We start from the raw sequence: 27,355 nt of genomic DNA, 5'->3' as shown, positions 1-27,355 counted from the left end.
AAAATTAGGTTTAAAAAGATTTGAGTTTATGAAACTTTCCAACGTGGGTTTCGAAATTTCGGATGTCCCATCTCTAACTAAAACTGTAAATAAAAGAAGTGACAATCAAAGAAAAGTTTAAAAACAATTTCAGAAGTGAAATTCAGTTTTTCTCATCGTATTATGCAGTGTAATATTCATATTATAAAAAATTAATGAATAAATGCAGTGTAATATTCATAAATGTATTATTCATAAAAGAAATATCCAATTTTAAAGCACTAATAGTATATAACATTTTTATGGTAGTGCCTGTCAACGTAAAGTTTTTGCAGTTAACCATAGATAACTTACTACAACTAATTAGCACAAAATATTTAATTTTTTAGGAAGAAATTTATAATTTTTATAGCACTTAAAAATAATTTCGTGAAGGTTCTCATGAAGGTAAATGCATGTTTTCTCGTGATTATTCGAAATTTTATGCTTACTTAAAAGGTATGATAAAAAGATGGCAATGTGGCTTTATTTCCTTAAATAATGATCTTCGATGTGTGCTCCTGATTTTAACATGTCTTGGACAAGCCGCCTAAAATAATTAGTATAAAAAATCTGAAATGTTTCAGATTTTAAATTACGTCCAAAGGGGCGTTTTTTAACATTTTGTGTGTTACCTTTCTTTATTAAATATCATGTTCCTCGCACTTAAACCATAAGATCCAGTGCAACAGCAATATCGCAAAATAGTTTTAAAACGAGTATATCTTTAGAATTTCCGATACAGAGACTCACGCGCTGGAGATAAAAATGTTTTTTCTGCACAACGTTGCCATTGCTCGCTTTGAAATCCTTGAGTTTGTTAATCAAAAATTCGTCAAAGTTTTAAAAAATAGGAAATCGATCATCAAACAAATTTCAAATTTCAAATTTGGTCTTCCACATGCTCATATTCGTTGGAGGATTACGTTATTCAAAATTCGATGACTCTATGTACCGTTGTTTTATCACAATACGAGAAATATACATGCAGATTTTTCATTATTTAATTTCTTCAAATATAATGCAGGACTCTAACATTTTGGGGCAACAGTTTGAAAAGTGAACCGACATTTATGAGTCCGACGCAAAATGCCAAAACGAAACTAATAGTCCTTCGGGATTCAAATCCCTTTGGACTAAAAAAAAATACCTGAAATATTTCAGATTTTAAATTACGTCCAAAGGGGCGTTTTTTTTTTTTTTTTTTTTTTTTTTTTTTTTTTTTTTTAAGTTTAGTGTGGCGATTTTTATTTATTAAATATCATGTTCTTTGCACTTAAACCATAAAATTTAGTTCAATAGCAGTGTTACAAAATAATTTTAAAACGAGCATATCTTTAGAATTTCCGATACACAGTTCGACGCGCTGGAGATAAAAAGTTTTTTTTTTTTTTTCCCCCGTAGAGTGTTGCCGTTGCTCGCTTTTAAATAGTTGAGTTTGTTACTCAAAAATTCGTTAAAGTTTTACAAAATATGAAATCGATAATAAAACAAATTCCAAATTTCAAATTTGGGATTCCAGATGCCCATATTCGTAGTAGAATTACGTCATTCAAAATTCGATTGTTCTATGTACCATTGTTTTATCACAATACGAGAAATATACATACATTTATGCAGATTTTTCATTATTAATTTCTTCAAATATAATGCAGGACTAAAAGCAATGATTTTTAACGAATGAATGACAACACAGTTCCACCGCGACGATAAAAGTATTTTAATTCGGGCAATGGAAATCCTTGGGCTTTAATGTCAGTAGGGCAGTTTTCGGGCAGTTTTTTAAATCCTTGCGTTTGATGATTAAATTTGAAACAGAGATATATTGTGTTTGGTCGAGTGGTTTCACACTTATTTTCGCACTTATTTTATACCCCTTGTTTTCAAATTAAATTAAAAATATAAATATCTTACTTTACCGAGAGGAGACATAAAGCATCAGTTTTCGTAACAAATTAATGTCACTAAGCTTTTAATCAAAACTTCCTTAAATTAGCAAACCAAAATATTAAAAAATTTAAAATAAAAATAAATAAATAATTCTGAAAGAGTTAAGATTTTAGCATCTCATTACATAGCTTATTAAGATTTTTTGTGAAGCTGTTGAGCTAGCAGTTTATCAATTTACTCTTGAACTCATTCCGTTAACATAAATTTATTGTTGGTTAAACATTTTTATAAAACTTGCCTTTCTTCGCCCTTACGCCACTTAAAATTTAACAACAAAATCTCAAAATTTTCAAAAGAAGCATGTATTTAGATTTCCCAATAGAGTGTTAAGTGCTCACAGTTTTCGGGTTTTTCCATTTTTATTTAGATCATCATATCAATATTCAGTTTTCATAACAACGTAACGTGTACAACTTTTTTTTTTCTTTCTAGTTTATTATTAAACATCACTTTATTCACACTTCTGTCACATACATTTCAACAGTAAATCATAAAATGTTTTAAAGCAATCTATGTTTAGAATTTCCGATATAGTGTTAAATGTCGCCATAATTCCTTTTAAGGTCTTTTCTCAGCTCATCATATCAATGTTCAGTTTTCTTAGTAAAATAATTTACGCAACATTTCTTATCTTTTTATCATCAATTTTTTGTTTATTACCTTTATTTATTAAACATCACTTTCGTCGCACTTACTCCACGTAAACTTCAGCAAGAGAATAGCAAACTATTTAAAAACAGCATACCTTTAAAATTCCTGATAGAATATTGAGTGTTACCATACATTTTTTTATATCTGATATGTTATTTCTCTAAAAGTAATACGTGATAATAATATTTGGTGCCAAAGTACTTTTTGACGCGCGTCTCGCAATGAAGACGACCTCTGAAAAAGTAACGTAATTAATAACGTTTACCTGATATTACTGTGGTAAGTTCTAAAAGAAAGAGATAGTATGATACGTAAACAAACACAATTTAATTACAAGAAAACTTACATAGAGCACACAGACATTTTTCTGAATACGTCTTGTTGCTAAGAAAATTGCATCTCGTTGCTACATTCTAAACATTTCAAGCGTAATAAATAGTTCCTTACGCCGCGTCAATCTTTAAGTCGTGCAATTTGGCGAGGTGAAATGATGCCATTCGCAACACTTTTATTTGAAAAGTGATGCGAACAAAAAAATAATACGGGCAAAGAACTGAGGGTCGTGACTAATAATATCTCGCGTTCTAACAAATTCGAAATTCAATATTCAGTTTTCGAAGTGCACATGTTCGAGTGAACGACTATGTGTATTCAAGATTTGGTGTCTCTAGGTGCTGTTGTTTTTCTACAATGCAAGGAACACACATACGTACATACATATGTACGTAAGGTACAGTTTCTTCCTTCTTTAATAACAGAGATTACATAAAAATGCTTTAAAACAATTTCAGTAGTTAGCGTAAAAATAAACTCTAAAAACAAAATGCAACTTTTCGAACTTTTAATACGACTTCTGTAGAGAAAAATATCTAGTTAATAAAATGATTCATTATTCTTAGTTTAAAACACGGTTTCCATATTTTTACTTGCAAAATACCATAGGTATTAAAAATGAATTTCCACTGTTATTGAGCTAAAATGATAACTTTTAATATGATAATTTTTCATTCAAATTTAGGAAGAAACTGCAAAATAATTGATTCTCCTTCCGGCAACTAGCTTTCCCGTGCTGTGTAGAACTGAATTTCTTATTAATTTTGTATGAAGCTTCATGAAAATATTAATTAAAAACATCTCCAATAGCTTTACCCACCAAGGTGTGGAATTTTTCGAATTTAATTTATGAAATCATGGCCTGCCTTTTATAAACTGAATGATTTTTGTCTACTATCTTATTTTAAGAAATTTTGTCCTCGGAAACACATGCGTAGGCTCAATATTTAAATAAATAACGGCCGAAGTCAACTTTTCCTGAATGCTCTTGTAAAGTTTTCGATACAATTTACAATATATTCTTGCCACGTACGCGTTGAAAGTCATTAATGTTTAAAGTTACATAAAAAACTTCATAATATTCAATATAAAAGGAGAACTGGAGAACCTAATTTCATGCAATCCGCTTACATAACTATCAAAAATATCGAATGAATGAAAAACCATTATTATTATTACTATTATTATTATCATCAAACAAATGATAAGCCATTATCATACTGTAAAGAACACGATTTCAGCTCTGAGATAAATTGTTGTTGTTTTTTTCAATGCGTTTAAGAAGTAATTAATAATTATCACAGAGCCCAACAATGCTTGTGTGAGCTAAATTGCATGTCTGCAGGCTATTTAAGAGTTGAACTTCATTGCCCTACATACTGACCTTTGTGCTTACATTCATAAGTGTAGGATAGATCACTGAGTATGAGTAGATGGTAATTAATTACGCCCAATGATATTAAAGTATGAAAAAAATAACAAGGAAAATGGATATATTTTGCGAAGCTCATTTTCACAGTAACCTTAACAATTCTGTTATGTCGCAAAGCCTGTTATGAGAGATTAATGGCTCTTTTATTAATCATCTCTGTACAACACTTGAAAAATCCCTTAACCCATTAACTTTGATTTTCAGCTGCAGGGGAAAAAAAGAGAGAGAATCTTTATTAAATTGCAGTGATACTAAATATGAACTATTTAACACCCGCAGTCGTGCTCAGTATATTAAATTAAATAGGTTCAGTAAAGATTTTAAAACAGATGTTTTCAACATCAGCAACGCTGTTAGACATTATGAAACAAACTTTCAAATCAACATTGAATGCTTAACATGCATTGGACCACGACATAAATCGAAGTTCATATTAAACTAGATTCCGAATCATTCGGAACAAGCCTTAAATGCAATACACTATTTTTGATAGCTTCTAAATGCTTTTAGCTTTCGCCCTGAATATTGTAGCAAGTGCGCAGTAAAAAGCTTAATATTTCTTATACAAATAGCCTAGATCAGGGGTTCTCAACCGGTGGTACGCAACAGAAAAATAGGTGATACGGAAAGAAGCAAGATGTTTTTAACTATTAAATCCGAAAATTAAAACCCCAACATCCTGATTCAGTTTTTGCTCTATTGTTCAAAAGTGGTGGTGGTAGTATTACTTTGTAGTGGTGGTACTAAAGGTTTTCGTTTTTTGTTCAGATGGTGAGCATTACTCAAAAGGTTGAGAACTGCTGGCCTAGATGCCATCAAAACAGCACTTACACATATAGAGTAGCAGGAAGTTTCTCTAAAAATATTTTGATGTCGATTTGATTTACTAACCATATTTTGACGCTGATCATGATCATAACCCATTCTAGTCGCCTGAAAGGCCTAGACCAAACTCTGTGTCTTTAATAATTTCACCTGAATAAGCCTACCAACAAACACCATTCATTCTCCATCAGCTCCGATTTCCAGAATCCTAAAGTCAAGAATATCTTCTTTTACATGAATATGTTAAAAAAGCCCTTTGGATCTATACCATTATAATATTTCATTTTCAAACTAATGCTATACAATGGATGAATGCAATGATTGTTGCGGAAATTATCGGTCTATGATTGTCTAGGAAATAACCACAACAAATATCATCTGCGCAAACAGTTTGCGTTGGCACGTTTAATCATATTTGTGAAACGATTTTTGGCATTTGAAAGAAAGAGACCTGCTTTAGATCACTGTGTTGTGAAATTTGTAAAACAATATCTTTATCATTATGTACTAAGTTTCTGAAATAGAACTATCATACTATCAGATTAGAACCATCATGTACTTCCAGTTCTGTTGCAAAGAGTCAGCTACAGAACGTCACCCAATCATGTGCATAGCTTTAGGTACTAATGTTGTATCATATGACACTGTAAAGGTTTTGTACCGAAAGTTCAAAAACCAGGACTATGACATTAAAGAAGGAGAGCGCTCTTTCAGGCTTACTGATGTTAATAAGACCCGCCTGCAAGAACATCAGTGTGCAAGCATGGATCATGGATCATCCCTTTGCTACTAGCTTAAACTACTGTGACTTTTTACTAGTCGATTCAGTTTATTGTCCTAAGCCAATAAGGTAATTTTTTTAATTATGATGCAATCGCACCTTACACCCGGACGCGACGCTGTTATTTTGTCAAGCTCAACAGTTTAAAGCTAAGTTTGTAAATTCACAAAGTTCTTATCAGCGAGTGAATTGAGCACTGCGGTCGCAAAGCCTTGAAATTCAGCCTTTAATTCACACAGTATCTTAGATATGCAGAATGTTGAAACTTACGATTTCTTGGTCATGTGACGTGAACTAGTTAATGGCAAAGTTTTCACTTTCATAATATGCGTAAATGGAGATATAATCTTGAAAATCATTTTTAGGATTGTCAAGATTCCAAATGTAATTAAACGTGCCAACGCGAACTGTTTGCTCAGATGATATTTGTAATGTTATTTCCTAGACAATCATAAACCGATAATTTACTCGACAATCATTACAAGTCACATGTTGCAGGCCGATTAATTGGAAATGAATATAAGTAAAGAGTATGCAACCACTTGACAGCTTGCTAAGGAGTTAGACATTAGTACCATGTCCATTAGTCGCACTACGAATCGCATAAACTTGACATACAAGTTCAATCTCTGGGTGCCGCATGAGTTGACTCAAGCAGTAAGGACAGACGTGTTCGGGCCTGCACTAATCTGCTCGAATATCAAAGCAAGGACAAAATCCTGGACCGGATCGTCACTTGTGAGGAAAAGTGGATTTACTTCAACAACGCAAGCCGAAAAGCGGATTGTTCGGCGCCCGGTGAGCCCTTCGGCAGCGTCACGCAATTTGACTAATAAAAAGAGTATGCTTTATATCTGGTGGGATTGACATGATATTATCAACAAAAGGTATCTGGAAAAAGGTAAAACCCTCGACTTTAAGGTGTACAGCGAGATGCTAGTCCTTGTTGACGCTGCTATCAAGGAAAAATGTCGAACTGAGTTTCGGTACAAAAAGGTAATGTTCCATCGAGATAATGCAAAAGTACATGTGTCTTCACCGGCTGGACTCTGTACGGACTCGAGTGGGATCTTTTACCACACCAACCGTATAGACCCGACATCGCTCCTTCGGTCTTCTACCTTTTGTCACACCTGCAGCTACATTTTGCTGGTGGTATCTTCCACTCTGCATAGAAGGTCCGAAATGAGGTTCATCTGTTTTTGGACTCACGGCTACCAAGTTTCTGGGCCGAAGGTTTTGAAAGACTACAAAAAAGTTGGGAAAATATCATACATTTGGGTGGTGGTTATTACCCGCATTAAAGATGCTGTTTTCAAGTTTTTTCTAATTTTATTAAGAACGTTTTTTGGCGGAAAACTTTCGTTATAACCAGATAAATAAAAAAGCATTAATCGCTACACTAATTTATACTGTTTTTGTTTCTCGATTCATTTTAAATAAACATTTATACACAGCAAAGTACTTTGTAGAGACATTAAGTATTTTTTGAAAGCAGGAGACATGAAAAATGTGCAATGCCCTCGGAGGGACTCGATCCACGGACATCTCGAATACGCTTCGAACGTGCTGACCGCTACGCCACGAAGGCATGCTAAGAAGGCGGGAAAAGTACCTTATATACTCTCCCTTTTTAAAGGGCAACTGGGGATTAGGGGACACAATCGCCAAATCCTGGTGGGGCAGAATCATCATCCACCCCCGTTTATAGTTCTGGCGCCACTGTAGACACATTAGGTATTTTTTGAAAACAGGAGACGTGAAAAACGTGCAGTGTCCTCGCCGGAACTCCAGCCACGGACCTTCGAATACGCATCGAGCGTGCTGACCACTACACCCCGAAGGCGGGAGAAATATCTTATAACTTTATTTTTTATTCTCCTAATAAATTAATTAAAGTCTGATTTAATTTAACTTTGATTACTTCAGTGATTACTTTTATTACCAGCTTTATGGAGAGCTATTTTTCTCTCTTTTAAAATTGTTCTGCAATCTTCAAACTGAAACTAGCTAAAGATGTTATTTATAGTCACCATTCCTCGACAAAACAAATCATCTTTGTAATAAAAATGGTTTCGTACTGTTAGTGACGGAACCTTACAAATTGCTAAATGTAAGTGAAAATCTGCAAAATATAACTGAGATAACATTTATGTTTACGATCGGATAAGATTTTAGATTTTGTAATTCGCATAAATAGCAATCTTTTTCTCAAAAAATTCAAATGCAAGTAATTAACTAAAAGCCCTTTAAAGCCCTTTTTTTTTATTATTACTCATGGAAACTGAGTACGATATCCTTGATTTTCCCTTGACTCTTTCGATATTGGAGCTACCAAAAGAGACAAAGAAACTTGATATCCTAAACAACTGCTAATTTTTAAGCTGTCACCTGTGCAAAATTCCATCTGTTGAAATAAGCTGATTATTATTATTATTATTATTATTACTATTATCATTATTTGAATTTATGTTCTTTATCTGCAGCCTAAACTATGTATAGTATAATGTAATTTAGATGACGGGTTCCTCACAGAATACCGTAAAGCTTCTGTTATTCGAACTGAATTGGACGCGATGAGTTCTTATAAACAGTTTTTATGAGCAATCTTTTTCTTTTTTTAATTATTATTATTATTATTATTATTAACTGCACGCTAATACAATTAGCCACCTAAAATAACTATTTTTAAAAAATCGGAAAATATGTAAGGATTTTGAGGAGTCTGATTAGTATAACTTCGCGTACTGAGCTACTAATTAATAATAATAGAGATGAATCATTTTCGAAAGACAAATATCTTACACTTTTTGAAATAGCAACACATTTGTTAATCAAAATTTCATTTGGCACAAAATATGAATTAAATAAAAAAAAGATCGAAAACAAAAATTTCGGCTTTAAGGTACACATTTTCGAATCTAGACTATATGTATTCAAAATCTGGTGGATTTAAAAGCAACCGTTTTTCCATAATGCAAAGAATATACATACATACAAATTTTTCATCGTTTAATAATAAAGAATGAAAAGGAAATTTATTTTCTAGAAATGAATACTCTTTTTGGCATCAAACTGAGTTTTTCAGAAAAAAAGAACAAAAACACAAATGCAATAATTGTAACAAATATACGCAAGGTTGGATTTTTGATAAGCCAGAGCTAACTTATTCTGTCACACATCTCTTTTTTCTAAATCAATTGATTATTGTTAATTCTTAACATGAAACACCAATTAGAAACATTGTATTTCCTCGCGTATTTCTCCCCTTTTCTTAAACTAGTTTTACTGTCCCAAAATCGTAAGTGGAAACTTATGCGATTAATTCGGTTTCCGAAGAACGCAGTTATAGAAAGAACATAAAAAAATGAAAAGTAATCACGGAAAACTACTGGTAACTATCACGATACTATTTCTTTAAAAGAAATCTACATTGCATAAGAATACATAGTTGTATTGACATTACAATATCTGGCAGATATTGACCCGATAGCTGACGGTAACTGAGAACGACGTGTCCGGCTCAGTTACCTTGTAAAGCCCAGGGGCACCTCCTAGGAACGAGGCTTGACGGCAATTCCCAGTAGGGGCAACAGGGGAGCGAAGGCGAAGGGAGCGAACTAAAGACCCGGATTTCGAAAGGCCGAACCTATCAGCGTTAACGCTACAATGAGCTGGAACATAAATAACAGAAGTAAGGTGAGATACATATTTGGAAGTTTTCTTAAATACGAAAACAGTCTGGGTCTGGGTAGCTTAACGAAGAATTTGTACAAAATGAATTTCAACTAGTAAATGCAAGGGAAAATTAATGAAGGCTAATATAAAAGTGCAAACACAAACTAAATACACTACTATAATAATAATAATACTATAATAATAGAAATAAATATAATACTAATAAAAATAATAATAATCAAAGGAATATTATCAGAACAAACTGGCTCTCAGAAGGAAAAAAGTCTTACAGTAAAGGAAGAGGAAATTATGCGAATATTTAATAAAATTCAGAACCTAGCGCTAAAAAGCTAAGGAGAAAAATATGCAAACAAACGCGGTATCACACTTTTAAAGCAAGTTTTTTTTTTTTTTTTTTTTTTTTTTTTTTTCTTGTTCAGATTCAGATTCTGAAATACTGAATAACAGAACGTATACAGTAGAATAAAGAAGGTTGAGACAGAGAAGAAAGTATAGTAAAGAGAGAAATTATTATTAAGAGAAATCTTACATTATCCAGCATTCAAGGAAATGCGGTATCACATTTTTAAGATAACTTTTTTTTTTCGGTGGGGGAGTGTTTAGATTAAGATTCTGAAATATATTTAATAACAGAACGAACGCAGTAGAATAAGAGAAGTTGAAAGAGTAAGGCAATATAATAAAAAAAGAAGGATCCACTTCCTAAAGTACCGAGTCCCTCCAGCAGCCGAGCGATAAAGTCGCTGAACACGCACAGGTCGGTCTGGGATTCCAATCCCGGGAACAGGTTGGCTTCATAGGCCTTTTCGTGGTTTTCCCCATATGTAACACGCATACGAACCAGATTCCCTTTGGAAGTGCTCTACGAAGGCATCCCTCCCTTTAGGGAAATAGCCTTCGAGTGCTTTGCCATAAAATTAAGGAGTAGTAGAAAATCGCGATCAAAATATTTCAGTGATTTTCGCTCAACATATCTCTATTTCATTTCCAAACATTTCCAGGATATTTACCGATATCCGAACTTTAAAGAGTTCGGAAACTGTTTAATTTGTTCTCATATCGAATCGTTCGGGTACACGTTTGTTCAAATATTCATAAGAACGGATAATCGTGTTGTAGAGAAATTAGATATTTTTTGGAAACAGACAAGATGAAAAATTCGCAACAACTTCGCCGGAACTCGAACCGAGGACCTCTCAATTACGCGCTAAGCGTGCAGACCACTACACCACGAAGGCTCGCTAAGAAGGCGAAAGAAATACTTTATAGTACAGTTTGGATAATTATCTGAACATATATTAGGTATTTATCGGTATATAAAAAATATCAATAACCACCTTTTTAAGAACCGAAAGGAAAATCCTAACAGAAACACCTCACATTGTGAGCTCTATTAATTTGCGCGGCAGCAACTTAACAAAAATTACGTAAGAATAGTTCTATTTATTAACAAAGTAGTTGGAAAATTACCATGTTATGAGCTAGTTAAAAAGGAAGTGGGTTTGAAAGTCACTAAGCTGTCGATCACGAAGAGTAGCGTGGATTTTGATACCCTTCATTTCTCTGTCTTTAGAGAACGAAAAAAATCCAATTAAGGTTGAATTTCTTCGCCGGGTATGACGTGAATGCAAAGTTACTGCGCATGAAGAAACATTTCATAAAATACTAATTCCGCGCTTGTGATTGACTTAATTGCAATCAAAGGTCTGTACATTGGGTCACGCAAGTTAAGTCAAATAACCCGAACCGGTTTCGTATTTTTATTGTTTCTCTGCTCTCTAGCCACTGCCACTCAAAAGCTGCATATTGAAGATAAATCTTTTATTTTATTTCATAACGTATTAGGTACTATCGTATTTCATAAAGGCATTTCAGCTGATGTTGTAATACTTTGATCATTTCAACGGAGACTTAGAAAGTGGAATTTAACTGTTTTATGCTTCATCGGTGACTTTAAGGAAGACATAAAATATCCTATAAGCTATAATTCTAGGTTCCAAGAGGGAGGGAAGGGAAAGAAAAGTTTGAAATATTTGCGAGATATCGATAAGTTACCAACAGTTTAAAGCAGAATACTCAGATTTTCGGATGATGCTGAAATTTTGAATTGAACTAAAACCTTGATTTTAAATTGTTTAGATTTCATTTCTATGAGCGTTTTCTAATAAAATCCAATTAAAATGCTGAAATTTCTTAGCATCTTAATTAGCGTGTTGAAATAATTTACATTTAATACTCATAGCGCTAGTATTAGTATTAACATTTCGTCGAAGAAAAGAGTCCATGAGGGACCTAAAGGATGAAATCCCTGAACACTTTGTAATTTGTATCGGGTTAAAATTCCTACGACAGGATGGATTAGCTGTATGACAGTAGATAGCGCTCGAGAGCTTTACTGCAATAAATAATATACTCTAATGCAACATTTCCCAAACTTGTTTCAAGCGAGGATCACTTTGATGAATTCAAATATTCTGGAGACTACCTTACTCTTGTCCATTTTGAAAGCAACTCTTTTAACATATGCTACTATCAGTACACTTACATTTTTAAAATGCAAATAAATAAAATTTATTTTATTTTATACAGGTATTAAGTTAATACAAAAAAATACATTCGATTTAGTAGGTCGAGGCTATTAGAGTTTGGCTAATCTTTATTTTATAAAATAATGTTTGGCTCTCCTATTAAATAATGGATGAGCCAGTTAAATTCTTGTACAGCTGTTCTATGTTTGATTATATGCTAAGAAGCATCTCAGTCATACTGCTTTAAATCTCTCTTTTACAGCTGAGACCAGAATGGGAAATCCACAGTAGGTAACCGGTAGCATATTTCATAAAATATCAGTCTAGGGGGGGATGAAAGTAATAGAAGATTGCTATATATAATTTCCAAATGGGATGTTTCAGCTAAAGTGTGTTATGAAATTTATTCAATTTATTTTTTATCTTTTTTGAAATCTAGGAAGACTATAAGAATAAGCTTCAAGGATCACTTCAGATCCGTGGACCACACAGTTTAAGACACGCTGTTCTAAAAAAACAAAGAGTAGTATCATTTTGAGCAATTTAATTTTATATAATCCTCGTAAGATAAAATTTAATTGCAAAGTACTTAAGCTTCTTTATGTCCCTTAACAGGAGAATTGTTCAGTTATATAGGCACAAAATTCCAAAGATATGCTTTTATAAAATAAGAAGCTGTTATTGATAAGAAAAAAACTACACTTTATGAATCTTTTGGTACAAAACTCTGAGATATTTCTGCCTATGAATAAAAAGAAATTCGAAATGCAATTTAGAATAATTTAATTATTTAACCGATTATAAAAAGATCATAACGAGAATATTGAAAATGGAACACCAAAATTTTAATTAGTAATAAATGATTAAAGGTGAAATAAAAAAACGGAAAAGAAAAGAATAAAAGAACCATGCATGATCATTGAAAATATTAGACTATAATTCTTATAATCAAGTTATTTTGCTTTCACATATTAGAAACATTTGAGAGAATTATTTTAAATTAAATTTAATTTTGGTGTAAAATCAAAATTTCTAGGCAGCATTATAATTTTGTTTCTTTCTCCAAACTCTATAAAGTAAGATTCCCAAGTTATGCTCGCATTTCTTTTAAACTATTTAAAAATTACCTAAACAAAGTTGATTATTCCTTATCAAGAGTTCCTATTACTGGTTTTCTTAAGATGCTAAATGTCTAAAGAAATTTATATACCAGTAGATTTTCAGAATTTCTAAAAATTATGTAAAATTTATTTTTGAAGTATCACAAGATAAAATTATGGAATGTATAGAATTTATTGCACACACTAAAAAGAAAAAAAAATCTGAATCTGAAACTGAAACACAGGTTTTGCAATTATGATGAGCCTCTGGTCCCAGCACCGCATTTCTTTCAACTTTCACAATACTTGTTTTAGTGGAGTAATTTAAGTAAACTTTATCCTGCTAGGTGGAACCACTGAATGCATTTTTGAAATAGGAAAAGAGAGAATTTATTCTTTGGTCTGGGTTTTTACCTCTGAGAACACTGCTCTGCGGGTTTTCCAGAGTTGTCAGTGTTTCGAAGACACAATAGAAAATTGCCTCAGAAGCACATGACCCCGTTTCACCCCAGTTTTCACCGAGTAACCCCGAATCTTGACACGCCCCTTTCATGGAGCCCTTTCAGTGGCAGTGGCGGATCCCTCATATTGTCAAACATGGTGATGAAAGATTTTGCGGAGGCACAAAAAATTCCAGTATTAGATAAAACAGTAGATTATTATCCAGTTATTAAGAAAGAAAATCACTGAATACGGTCCCATGTTGGATTCCGCTTGAAAAACTGCCTCTAAAGATGTGAGGAATATGTAACATATTTGCTAATATTCTATCCATGAAACAAAATGCTAAGATCTTTGTCCTCAATCCATGACTAAATAATGAGAAACATGTATGTATGTATGTTCCTGGTATTGTGGAAAAACGGCAACACATACAGCCACCAAATTTTAAACACACATAGTTCTCCACCAGAACATGTGCACGTTAAAGCCCGGATTTTGAATTTCGAATTTGTTTTTAATGCGAATTTAACGAATTTTTTATGAACAAAGTCAGCGATTCGAAAGCTGTATATTGCCCCTCAGCAAAGCTTAAATTAAAAGCTTAATTTTTTTTAAATTTCAAATTTAATCAAAAAAACTCTGATTTAAAAGAAATGTGCTGCCATTCTGCAAAGCATAAGATGTATGTATTTCCAATTCATTCATCAAACTCAACAGTTCAAAAGAAATGTTTTGCCCCTACCCAAAATTAAATACGTTTATCTTGGAAGCGCTATTCGGCATTTTCTTTCAAATTTAATCTATTTTAGGCGTCCGATACCTCGAACGACTAATTTTTTCTAAAATTTTATTTTTATTTATAGCTTTAACATTGACAAGTTTGAAATTCTTCACATATCAATAAGAGCACAAAGATGATTGTAACGCCATCTGTCGAGGTATGGAAAGCAAGCTAACAGGAGAAATCATCAAAGCTTACTTGTGAAATTAGTAAATCACTATTAACTCATTATTACAAATGTTCCACAGATTATCTAATAATACTCCCAGAATATTATTAGTAATTTAATATAAATAAAACATAGGTATGTTTCAAGAAATTGATTTTAAACAGGCTTAGATTACAAAGACTTTAATCAAACAAATATACACCGTCTCCGCAAAAGTCCGTACCCGTCGCCTTTATTTTCGCAACCGTTCGACGTATACATATGCTTTCCAGTTACAAAAATGTTTTAAATCCTGCAGAGTTTCATCTTTTGATATTTTTAGAACTAATTTGTAAACTTGTAATCTAAATAATTTGTAATCTAACTTTATTAGTTGTGTTCCCTGTCTACTATATTTAAAAACCCTATATCTACTATATATTTAGAAACATTTTATGCTAATTATAAAAAATAAACCACAAGAAGTTTGATTTCAGTACGACGAAAATTCCCTGTGATATTTGATGCAGAAACCGGAATGATATTCAGGAATCGTATATAAATTGAAGAACGATATGCTTACATTTATCCACAGCTAAAAGTAAGATACCATTTAGAAAATGGTTTCTGATATTAGGAGATTATGTAACGAATTTCAAAAAGGAGATTTTATTCACAGAATCTTATAGAATTCGTGTTCTCAAAAACACTGGCGAGCTTCAGTATCGGCAATCAACTTGTAGTATTTCTTGCATTAATTAAAATTGAGAAATATTTCTACTTCACTGATGTCTTTTGCTATTAAAGGATCACCTTTCTAAAGAAATGAAACTTTCTGAAAACATTAATAATGCAATTTTAGAATTTGAAAGCTTATAAATTACTTATGAAGAAATTCTTTCCGCATACCAAATGTAATAAAATCTTGTATAAATGACGAAGAGTGTCCGTGCGTTTGTCTTTCTTAAAAGTCTACAAATTTATTTCGATCTGAAATGGAATGTGGCACCCTTGATCTTCAAATTGAGAGGAAGACCACTATCTATATAAGATTTGTCGCACTCTTTATATACATATACTGAACGTTAATTTAACGAACTTTTAATTAAAAAAATTCATATTTAAAAGATTTATGTTACCATTTTGTAAAGCGTAAAATATTTATGCTTCAAATTTAATCAGAGAACCCGGCACTATGAAAGATGTGTGTTGCCATTCAGCAAAACGCACCACATTTGTCTTTCGAATTTGATTAACTAACACGTCTAATTTGATTTACAAACTCAGCGATTTAAATGAAAAGTGTAGCCACTGAACAAATTAAAATACTTTTAAGTATGTTATCGTTCAGTAAAGTGTAAGAGGATTAATATTTCAATCATATTTATTCAATTATTAATTAATCAACTAACTGGTTTAAAAGCAATGAAGACAGATTCACTTCAGTCATTATTAACTACTAGCCGGAAGCTTGTGTGTGTAATTCATATAAATCTACAGTATTATTCTCATGTTGGTGAAATTTTGCTTACTTGTTCTTCGAAACAAGAGGAACGTTAGTGTCAATATAAAATTTCGAAAAACCTCCCTATGGTATCCGGACTCAGGACGATTACTTTAGAAAGATACACTCAGAATACCCACGTGGCGAGTATATTACCCGTTTTAAGTAACGTCGCCATTGTTGTGTTCCCGCTATCAAGGGAAGTCGGGCATGATAAGCAAAGAATTCGTAATTGTTTCTTACAGAAAAATAAATATTAATATTTCTACCTAGTTTTAGTTTTGAAATGTGAAGTTTATAAGGCATTTCTCATGCCTTCGTGATGTAGCGGTCATCACACTCGCCACGTATTCGAGAGGCCTGTGGTTCGTACAGAAGTTCAACTGTTTGTATTTTATTTTCTATACCGAATACAACTTTTTTTAAAGTATATGGATCAGAGTTAGATTTCCTATTTTACATGAATTAATTTTTAAAAATTTAAAAATGTGAAAACATGCATCTTTTAAAACATTTTTGTAATGACATGTATACGCTTACGACAAAGGTTTTGAAGTTAAAGACCAAGTAAGGATTTTTGTGGGCATGGTATATCGTATATAGTGTCTCATTTTCGCTTCAAAGTACTTTTCTTTACTCATGTGTTAATTTTTATCATCGTATTCTCTAATAAACTGTTAAAAGATCTGAATTAGTGTAGCACATCTTTTCTAATGTAAGAAAAAGACACAATTATGTAAAGAAAAAATTTAATTAATTTTAATAGTTTAATATTAATTCTGTAACCGTTCAAAAAATTTTGCTGTATGCTTGTAAGAGATTTATTTTATTTATTATGTTTACCTAAAATCGGTCCTTATTCCAATAGTCTTATTATTACGATGCTCCTGTTAGTACTATTAAGCCTACTATTCTCTAAGAAATCGACTAAAGATAATGAGAACGGGAAAATCCAACCTGAAAGTAGTTATATATTTTGAGACTTAGCGATGAGATTGATGAAATATTAAACGAAATTAAATAATAAATAAATAGTACTAAAATAACGATTAAACGAAGGGAATGAATGAAGTGCATTTCAAACTTTGCGCAATTTTGACTAATAAAGCTAATAATACAAATCTACTAATGAAGTTAATTAAACATTTCACTGTACTTAATGTTTTGAGTAAAAAAATTTGCTATTTCTAGTAATTCGGTACAATTATGTATCGATTGCTTATAATCACAATCAAATCTCACAGATCTTGGGAATAAATCAGCGCTTAAGTGACCTTCAACATTTCGTCTCTAAAGGACAAGTGAAAACATTGTTTTTAAAATTGGTGAGAATAGGAGGCGCCAAATTCCTTGTTAGCATGAAGTTTTTAGCAAACAGGAAAACGTTGTAGTCTCTGTAGCCGCCCTACGTTAGCATCATTACTGCCGAAGAAGACGTGAGAACGGAATTCTGTTCAGTAAGAACGAGATCTTGAAAGAGATAGCAAAGGAAATCTGTATGAAAGCAACTAAAAGGCGTAACTTCATTCCGTTTTCAGCCTTGAGACAATACAACTTTGTTTTTGCCCTTGAGGTGAACCATAGGACGCTGCGGTCTTTGTTTTCAACTCGTATTCATAGATTCGTAGTAAATTAAGCATGCATGACTAGCTGATGCTCTTTTTCTGATGGGGGCCAGTCGAAATTTTTCTTGCTGAAGTGTCATTTTATACTTATTTTACTTTCATGGAAAGGAAACTTTGAAACATTTTTATGAAAAACTTAGTAATAAATAGGTGTTTCAAAAGTGATTATTCAATCTTAATGACGTTAGAGCAGAACTAGATATACAGAATAGAACTGTAAATTACAGATTGATGAAAAAATGTAAATACCTGATATAATACTATCGAATTGATTTACTATCATATATACAAGGTGATTCAAAAATACATTGCAGAAATGTAGAGACCGAAATAAGTGGATTTTATAAAGCGTAAATGGTCGTTTCTCTTTCGGAATTTGAGCTATATGCATTGGTACACGAACACAGATCTCTCCGACATGCATCTTTTCTATGGGCCTGTGGTTCAGCCCTGTAGTTAAAATGCATTCAGTGAACTCCTGCAGCGATGCATACTGTTTGTTCATATTGCACATGGGGAATGAGGATTTACACCAGTAGAACGCTTTTGTCTACCGTTCAGCAGTGCACTGTAGCACTTAAACGTGTCATTTTCCCGAGCATAATTCACTACAAAATCTGCTTATTTCGGTCCTCTCTACCTGCCATCCTATTTTTAGAAATTATTTTTGATAGCCCATGTGCCTCTCCTCTCCTCACCCTAAAAAATCGTTCACGATTTAAATACATGCCCTAAAAAGTTTTTAAAAATATTTTTTAGCAATAATCAGCTCCCAGTTAACTCATAACGTATTAACCGGCTTGCGAATTGACGGATAACGATCTAAAATAAAGAGTTGTTTGTTATGAAATCATGTGAAAATGAGTATCACAAACCATCAGACTAAAACACCACAATCTTCGGAAACTACAAAAAAAAAAAAGAAAAAAAAAAAAAAAAAGAGGAGTTTGAATAAAATATTAACAAATGATAGCGTAGTATTTCCAGAACAATGCTTCATTTAATTGTACTCAATCGAAAATACTATCAAAATTGATCAATGAAAAAACAAAATGCTATAACCAGTTATTTTACGCGCGTTTAAATTCAATCACATTATTAGCCCAAAGAAGCTATTAGTTTCGAAACGGGATTTTGCTTTGAATCACTGTAATAGGCTGAATCACATTTCGAATTGCTGTCACCAAATATTATCGCCCTGTATTATCTTAAAAGAAATTAAATAAAGGAGAATGTGCATGAATGTAGGTATGTTCCTCTCATTGTGAAAAACCGACAGTAACTAGAGCCATCAAATTTTCAATAACGTAATCCTCCACTCAAATACGAGCGCTTGGAAGCCCGAATTTTGAATTTTGAATTTGTTTTATTATCTATTTAACATTTTTTAAAACTTTAACGAATTTTTTATTAACAAGTTCAACGTTTTCAGAGCGAGCAATGGCAACATTGTACAGAAAAAAATTATTTATATCTCCATCTCGCGAGACTATCGTAAATTCTAAAATATATCGTAAATTCTAGAGAATTGTGAGATCTATCGTAAATTCTAAGGATATGCTGTTTTTAAATATTTTGTGATATTGCTGTTAAATTGAATTTTACGTGCGAAATTTTAAATGCGAAAAACATGATGTTTAATTAACAAAGATAATAAACAGAGCGTTAAAAAAAAGCGCACCTTTGGGAGTAATATAAAATTTGAAAGCTTTCAGATTTTTTATTTATCTTTTCAAGTTTTCTTCTATATGTTGCCCTTTAATGAAATTTTAGTTAAATTTTTCTTCACTAGTCATATTCATTCTTCCATTGTTTGCAGTACGTTCTTTCTGTTTTGAATACTGAATTAATTTACTCGTTCTCTGAATTAAACTTGAAAATACAGGTAAATTGTTAATAGCATTTTTCTATTAAATGTAATATAAGTTGTTCTTCTTTCCTATGTTTTTTAAATCGCATTTGAAAAATGATGAATAAGAGTGAAACGTAGACTATATACCTAGTATTAGCCTCGTCAGTCGAGAGGTGATTTTATTACAATGTAGTAAAGTATTTTCTCCCTTCTTACAGAATGTCTCTGTGGCGTAATTAAAATACTTCCGGCTAGCTATCGGGATATCTAGAGTTCGAGTCTCAGCGAGGGCATTGCACATTTTTTATGTTTCCTGATTCGACAAACCTAATACGTCTACGGAGGCGACCGAACTAAAATGCTGTGGACTGTAAGTCATTACCCCAAAATTTAGCGACCGGTTATAGATATATGCGTGTTTGTGTATGTAAAAATTTCAAGAAAACTAGTATGAAGAACAGGGTTAAAAACTATTGCAAGATTTGACCCAAATAAATAAAGAAACTGAGAAACCCAAGTTGTAGGATTTTATGTTTACTAACCACTTATCTTATTATTTTACTTTCCTTTCTAATTTCATCAGTATAATTTTATGGATGTAGATTTAGTTAATGTATTTAATAAATTTATTAATATTTAACAGAATGCTTGAGCCTAGAAGAAAGCTTCTGGTAATCGCTCTCAGAGTAATCGCTGGAGACGTAATAACGAAGATAGCTAACTATTTTGTTGTTACATTCCCCAGCGATTACTTACTTCAGCTGCAGCTTTGCTAACCGTAATCTCGCTCTAGAGAATTTAAAGGCCTGGCCAAATCTTGTAGGTACTCTTTACATTGTAATTTAACATTTACAATTAACTTTAAAATCTGTTCTATTTTCGCGTAAACTGCGGATGTTGTTTTCAATTATTACATGAGCTGCGGAACCGACAAGCCGACAATTCAATAAAAAAGATTATAGTAGACCTTATCTTGGAGTTACTTTGCTTGTAAGTTTAAGGCGGGTTAATAAGTTGTTTGAGTGTCTTTACAAGTACAGAAGTTAAAAAATTGAGTAGCAGAATTCGTGCAAGTTAAATACAAACGTATAAAATCAAACCTTTAATGTAGTAAATTATAACACCTCTAAATAATTAGCCTTAGGCAATTTCCTTCGCAGAAATTACAATTGAACAAGCAGAAGTGAGAGCCATAGTTGTTATATTCCACAATTATTACAAAGTTTTACATCAAACTCCAGAGAATGGTACTTTAACTGCTGCAACTTGCAAATACAGAAGTTTAAACACAGAATTGATAGCAAACATTATCTATTAAACATAAGCGTTCTTCCGGTTTCCTTTGCTCAAGAGATAAATTACAGTAAACGATCTCTGCTCTTACCAGTTTAAAATTAAATTTCACTAATGAGATTTTTAGCATCTTTCTTTACAGAACAGGTGCTCAGACTTAAATTTGAACATCCATACCACAACCGGGCAAAATAACAATGTCGTAAGTAGTATGCTCAGTAGCTCAAATCTAATCTGCCATATTTTCAAACTTCAAACTACGAGCTGTTTTCTCTTTCTATTGTAAACTAGTCTACACCTCTCTGAAGTGACTAATAAGCTTAAAAATATTACTAACTTCAAAATTCAGCTGGTTGAAAACATTTAAAAATGAGACTATACAACTAAAATATCATCTTAATTAATACACAAATAAAATTAAAAAAGATGGGCTGTGAGAGAATCGGTTGGCTCTGCTTAACTAAAGCTCTCATTCTTAAGAATATTGTTTACTTACGTCGGATCTAAATTGAAATAAGTAGAGGCAAAAATATAGTACATTAATTAGAAAATATATTTGCAGTACGGTCTAAAGTACTTTAATTTCAATAATTAATATATTGTAGTACATTCAAGCAGGAACTGTCAATTAATAATATTTAAAATTAGCTTTTTTGTTATACCTAAAGGTTAGAACATGCTAGATTTAATCTAATATTAAATTACATACGTCTTTTCTTATAAATAAAAGCAATTTATGCGAACTTATTTCTGTTCATTCATACAAAATGGGCGTAAATTGTAAGCACGTATATACATACATTTATTTTCCAGAACACTACCGCTGATTTCTTTACAAAGTTTGAAAAAAAAATAAAATAATTTCTTTGACATATACGTAGGAAATGATAAAGTATTATGCAATAATAAAAAGGTTTAGAATTATTACTTTCTCTTAAAGAGCTGAAGTGAATGCAGTAAATGTTGAGTGTTGCTAATTCGCGCGCATTGCATGAATGATGACATTTGTGAGCCTAAATATTCCGGAAATTTTGCCGAATTAATTTGTCAAGAAAATAACCGGCTATTATTTTGCTTGAAGCTTTTGCTAAACTTTATTATTTCCTTTTAGCAGAATGAGATTTTCTTTAAAACGAAAACATGCGCTTGAATTTTGGCAATTGATGAACAAAAAGATTCAGTTAGGAAACAAAAGCCCATAAATTTATCTATAAATTTTGACTTTTATTACTTCGCAACAGTTGTAAGCGCTTTAGAAAAAAGAATTATTATTGAAATTTCTGCTGCTTTCCCGCCATTTAGGAGATAGTTTACATACATTATATATATATATATATATTCAAACCCGAACCAGAATCAACAGGAACAGGGGAAAAAATACGCGAGCAAATACGGTATTTTTTAGTTATACAACTGGTTTATATATATATATATGTATATAGGGGAAAACATACGCGAGCAAATACGGTATTTTTTAGTTATACAACTGGTTTATATATATATATATATATATATATAACAGGAACAGGGGAAAAAATACGCGAGCAAATACGGTATATATATATATATAATGTTGTATGAACTTCTACTTTAATTAAACTTAGGAGATAATATAATCAATTAATCAATACGGTTTAGGAAATAAATTATATATATATATATATATATAAACCAGTTGTATAACTAAAAAATACCGTATTTGCTCGCGTATGTTTTCCCCTGTTCCTGTTGATTCTGGTTCGGGTTTGAATCCCAGCAAATGGACTAGTTGTAGGGGCGTTTTCATCATTTTTCCATATGTAAAGTGTACACGAGCCAATTTTCCCTAAAAAGTCATCCCCAAAGACACCCTCTCATTAGGCAGATAGCCCTCGAGTGCTTTGCCATATTCAAATAAATCAAATACCAAAGCTACTGAGTTTACCGCGTAAAACAGCTGGAAGAGGAAAAATACGCAGTGTATACTGTTTCTGAAGAGATGGCTTAAATGATAAACATAGCACATTATTACACATTATATTTCGAAATTCAAAGTACTTACTATAGCCAATAATATTATTTTATTTATTTTAGTTGCATTTAGTATTATTAGTTGCATTTAGTATATATTTTGTTTATTTAGTACTTTCCCGTTCCTGCATGTATTTTACACTGTTACTATAAGTCAGATGTTTCTAAATCATATGCTGGAAAGTCTAGTCGAGGGCATTAAACAAGGGAAAGTAATATGCGAATAAACACGGTATATCCTAAATCTCGAAGTTCTTAGAATACAAAGCTCTCAGCTCTCTTCGAAGTGAAAACGTAGTTTATACGCTTTTACAAAAAGAGGGATAGAATTATTTCGATAATTTCATGAAATATCGCATGTAATGAATCATCTTTCTAAGAATAAATTCTTCGAATAGTAAAAAATAGCTGGATATACATATAAACAAAAGTATTATGATAATGAATCATATAATTTAAATAAGTCTTCAGAACACTGCAGAACTACAATTCTGTAGTTTCGAAATACTATTATGGAAAAGATTTAGTTCAGAATTCTAGAATTTTCATTCAAAACAATGTTTATTAAACCAAATTCCTTCCGCTCAATCTTCCAACATTCTTTTTATTTTCCAAGTAACTCAAAACAGGCAGTTGTTTTCATAGATTGTAATCTTTCAATATTAGAGACTTTCTTTTTATAAATCATCGTTGCACTTCTATCTTCATCAAATGTTTTTGCAATTCTAGGCTTCATCAAATATTATTGCACTTCTAAATGAAAGCTGTCAAAGAATTCATCATATGCCATGTATGTCATCAGTGGTGTATTTGATAATCCTGTTCGAACCAGTCTTTCTGCTTTCAAGAGTTCGTGTCCCATCAGGTGTGCACTTAATCCTTATAGATTTAAAAAAATGATGCTATTAGCATATTTTTAAATGTTCTACAAACTTTTCTCACCGCGGAACACTTTTCTAATTCTGAAAATTTTAAGGAACTCTAGAATAAATTTGAGTTTTATTTGTAATAAATGATAACCGAGATATATTAGACAACAAAATAAATATTTATTCTTTATTTTTATATCATACTTCTAAAAAAACGTTTGTCAATGGTTAACTTTACGAAATTTGGTATAAATTAAATGAAACAAATGATATAAAAAACATTTAAAAATTTTTGGTTTTCAATGACTTTGATGTGTTTGAGTCTTCAAATTACAAATTCTGTTAATATTAAGCACAATGTTTCGAAACCTGAATTCTTATACTCATATCAGATACAGCATCAAGTCGTTTCTATAAATGAATTTTGTTGAAGGCTAATGTGAAAAATTTACTTTGCACAAGTATGTTATCACAAAAGGAATTAAAGTATGTCTTTTTGCTTTAAATTTCTTTTTTAAGGGTTGTTTTAAATTGTGTTAAGTATATAAACGCAGATAATATTTCGTTGTTCTCTAACCTCAGTTCCGTATGTTTTTGCGGAACGTTTAGTTACGGAGAACGTTTAGTTTTTTGCGGAACACAGTTTTGGAAAGGCATTTGGAAAGAATAAAATGATTGCATTCGTGTCGTATTTGAGATAATCAAACTTAAAATAATTTTTACTCATTTCAGCATTTTCTTTTGTAGAATTACATGCGGTTAGTATGAAAATCTACAAAATAAAATGATGAAACTTGAAGAATTAATTAGGTTTTTCGGTATCAAAAATCAGATCCAAAAGTCCCATCAGACTGTTGATTAAGTGATTATGAAATCTTTTAAAAGAGCTAAGAAAACTTACAATCAAATGATGAATTATCTTGAATTATCAATTGCACTTAGCTGAAGAAAGTAATTCAAAAACTATCGAAACTAGAACTGCAAAAAATTTTTAAAAATTTACGTTGTTTCTTAATGTTGGATTTTGTTTTATTCAGCGTGATATTTAAACTAAATTAAACTAAATTATCTTCAAGTAATCAAACAACTAACTATTTCACAGATGCTAGAATCAGAAAATAATAATCCAAAGTAATCATATGAAACTCTACTCAAAATATGTCACGGGTACAGAACTAGTGATGCTGGTAGTATATCTTTTGAAACTGGTCCATGAGGAGCATTCTGATGGAACTGTTTACAATGTTACATTGTTAACAATGTAAATAAGTTGTGAATAATATATGACTTCTGGTTACACGATCTGTGAAGAATACCATTGCTTTGGATTTAAGATTATAAGATAACGTATATATAATAACTGGAATTTAAAAAGATGCATTTTGTACACTTACAACGGCGTGGTGAAGCCGAGTTACTTCTTCGTCGATGCTCTGGGTTTAGCATGATGACTTTTTTTCTGAAGAATACAGGGTGGTCTAACAGTTTTTATGCACATTATATCTAATTAATGAGCATTACGTAGTTGCACAATCCTTTCTCGGTTGACTGCGATTCCTTCGTATGACAATCATCTCTATGTTACGCAATGGTTTCATTCATATAAAACGCTTAAAAAATTCGCGTGTTCAAAATAATCCTGAGATTTCCGCAGCAATTAAATTTGTCCTTTGATAGATATAAAAGGATCGGAAACACAATGGCATAGCAATAAAATCTGGATATGTAAAACATTAAATTTTACAAACACTTAATTAAATTTGCAAGTGTAAATATGAATTAGCAAAATTCATATATAATTGCACAGATGATGACGTACATCATACATCTTGCTTAAAATCAATGTAATAAGAATTTTGACATATTATAAAGAACTATGGAAATTAAATGTAAAATATTATAAATAGTAGCAAAATGCATATTTTGAAGGCATATGTGAATCTGTTCCAGCTTAAAAGAAAAGGGAGGTTGAAATAAATCAATAAAAAAGTAAAAATTTTAAAAATCCGAAAATTTGAGATCGTAATCTAACATTTAAGCAGCTTACCATTAAAGTTTCAAACAATCCAGAAAAAACTTTTAAAATTAAAAATATAAAAATCCTCTGGTTTAGTGGTAATTGCAACTTGATCCTGCATGCAGATATCAGTTAAATAACTGAAAATTTTTAAACCCAGTAGCTGCGATAGGACTACTAGTTTCAGAATGAATCCTACAGAGTTAAAGAGTATAAAGTATTAAATTTAAAATGAATCACTCGGAATGAGAAAACAGTATAGTAGGAGGAAAACGCTTTCTAAAGAAAATTTCATTATAAATTAATACTATTAGGAGATATGGACGCTTATTTAATAAAGAAAAGATTTAATTATTCAAGACCTAGCTATGCATTTATTACCTAGATCGCTTGCGAAGGAGGCTTGCAACAAATATTTCCATCAAGTGACAATATTTTTCATTTTGCCAGAACACGACATCCGAAAACTGAAAACAGTAAATATCTTGAAGAGATTTCTATAGAACAATAATAAAATACAACAACAACAAAAAAAAAGAGCCCCACATTCTTATTTGAACTCTAGGTTTTTGCATTACTGAATTTCGTAATCTTCTTATGTTGCTACTAAGTCACTTAAGGCTATGGGAAAAAAATTAATTGCATTGGTCAACACTCAATCTTAAAAAAATATAAGAACTTTATTTGCTTTAAGGGTATTGCTTTCGAATCCGCAATTAGTTTGTGTCTGTCAATTCGGACTTTCTAGGTGAAGGTTATTTCTGCGTAGTCATAGTTCTAAGATCCATTTTTGTTACTTTTCATGATGGACTGATTTTGTTTGAATTACGAAGTAATACTTGCCAATGTTTTCATTCATATTTATTTACCTAGAAGGGAAGTTACGTAATACTTAAGATCATTATTTCGTTTTACGTACTATTATAATTGTTTCTGTCGCGTTACTTCCAATTCCGAAAGCACGTTTTTTAATGTAGCGTTTTTCAGTTGATCTGTAAATGTTAGCGAGTACATATTTAATTCATTTCGTCTAATATTGATGACACATTAACCGCTAGCAGCTTGCGCGCGAAGAGACGCCTAAAATAGCTATTATAAGAACGAAAATGCACAAATAATGGTTTAATGAGTTCATGTAATGCAATTAAATCTAGCTAGCAATTAATAATAATGCAGATAAAAAACTGAGTTAATAGCTTTTAAATCGCGTATAGTTTGTTAATCAAAAACAAAATGATTAAATTTGAAATAAAAATTAAATATCTTAGGCTTTGCCGAATAGCAACACACTAGCGCGGGGAGAATAGAAAATATTTTATTTCAATTCATGGAAATACATTTCATTTCAAACTCTGAGTTTTTTTTTTTTTTTTTTTTGGGGGGGGGGGTAAAATTTCAAATATAAAAAGATTACGCTTTGGCACATATGATTAAACACATTTCTTTTAAATTGTTCAGTTTTTCTTATTAAATTTGAAACATACGTATGTTACTT

At 31.7% G+C, this 27,355-nt stretch overlaps 1 protein-coding gene across 1 annotated transcript in view; it reads right to left on the bottom strand.

The window, feature by feature from the left end:
- LOC118205883 (aquaporin-3-like) overlaps window positions 1–25,304 on the bottom strand; it is a 268,522-nt gene extending 243,218 nt beyond the window's left edge. The window contains exon 1 of the mRNA XM_085818282.1: window positions 25,238–25,304. Within this exon, the coding sequence (XP_085674408.1) occupies window positions 25,238–25,289 (52 nt within the window). The 5' untranslated portion in view covers window positions 25,290–25,304. The remainder of the gene's footprint in view (window positions 1–25,237) is intronic.
- Window positions 25,305–27,355: the final 2,051 nt, after the last annotated feature.

The sequence above is a fragment of the Stegodyphus dumicola genome, chromosome 6 (assembly GCF_044657685.1).
Source record: "Stegodyphus dumicola isolate Sdum_Otavi_A_Nest chromosome 6, ASM4465768v1".
NCBI lineage: Eukaryota > Metazoa > Arthropoda > Arachnida > Araneae > Eresidae > Stegodyphus > Stegodyphus dumicola.
This window is presented reverse-complemented; position numbering and strand designations above follow the sequence as displayed.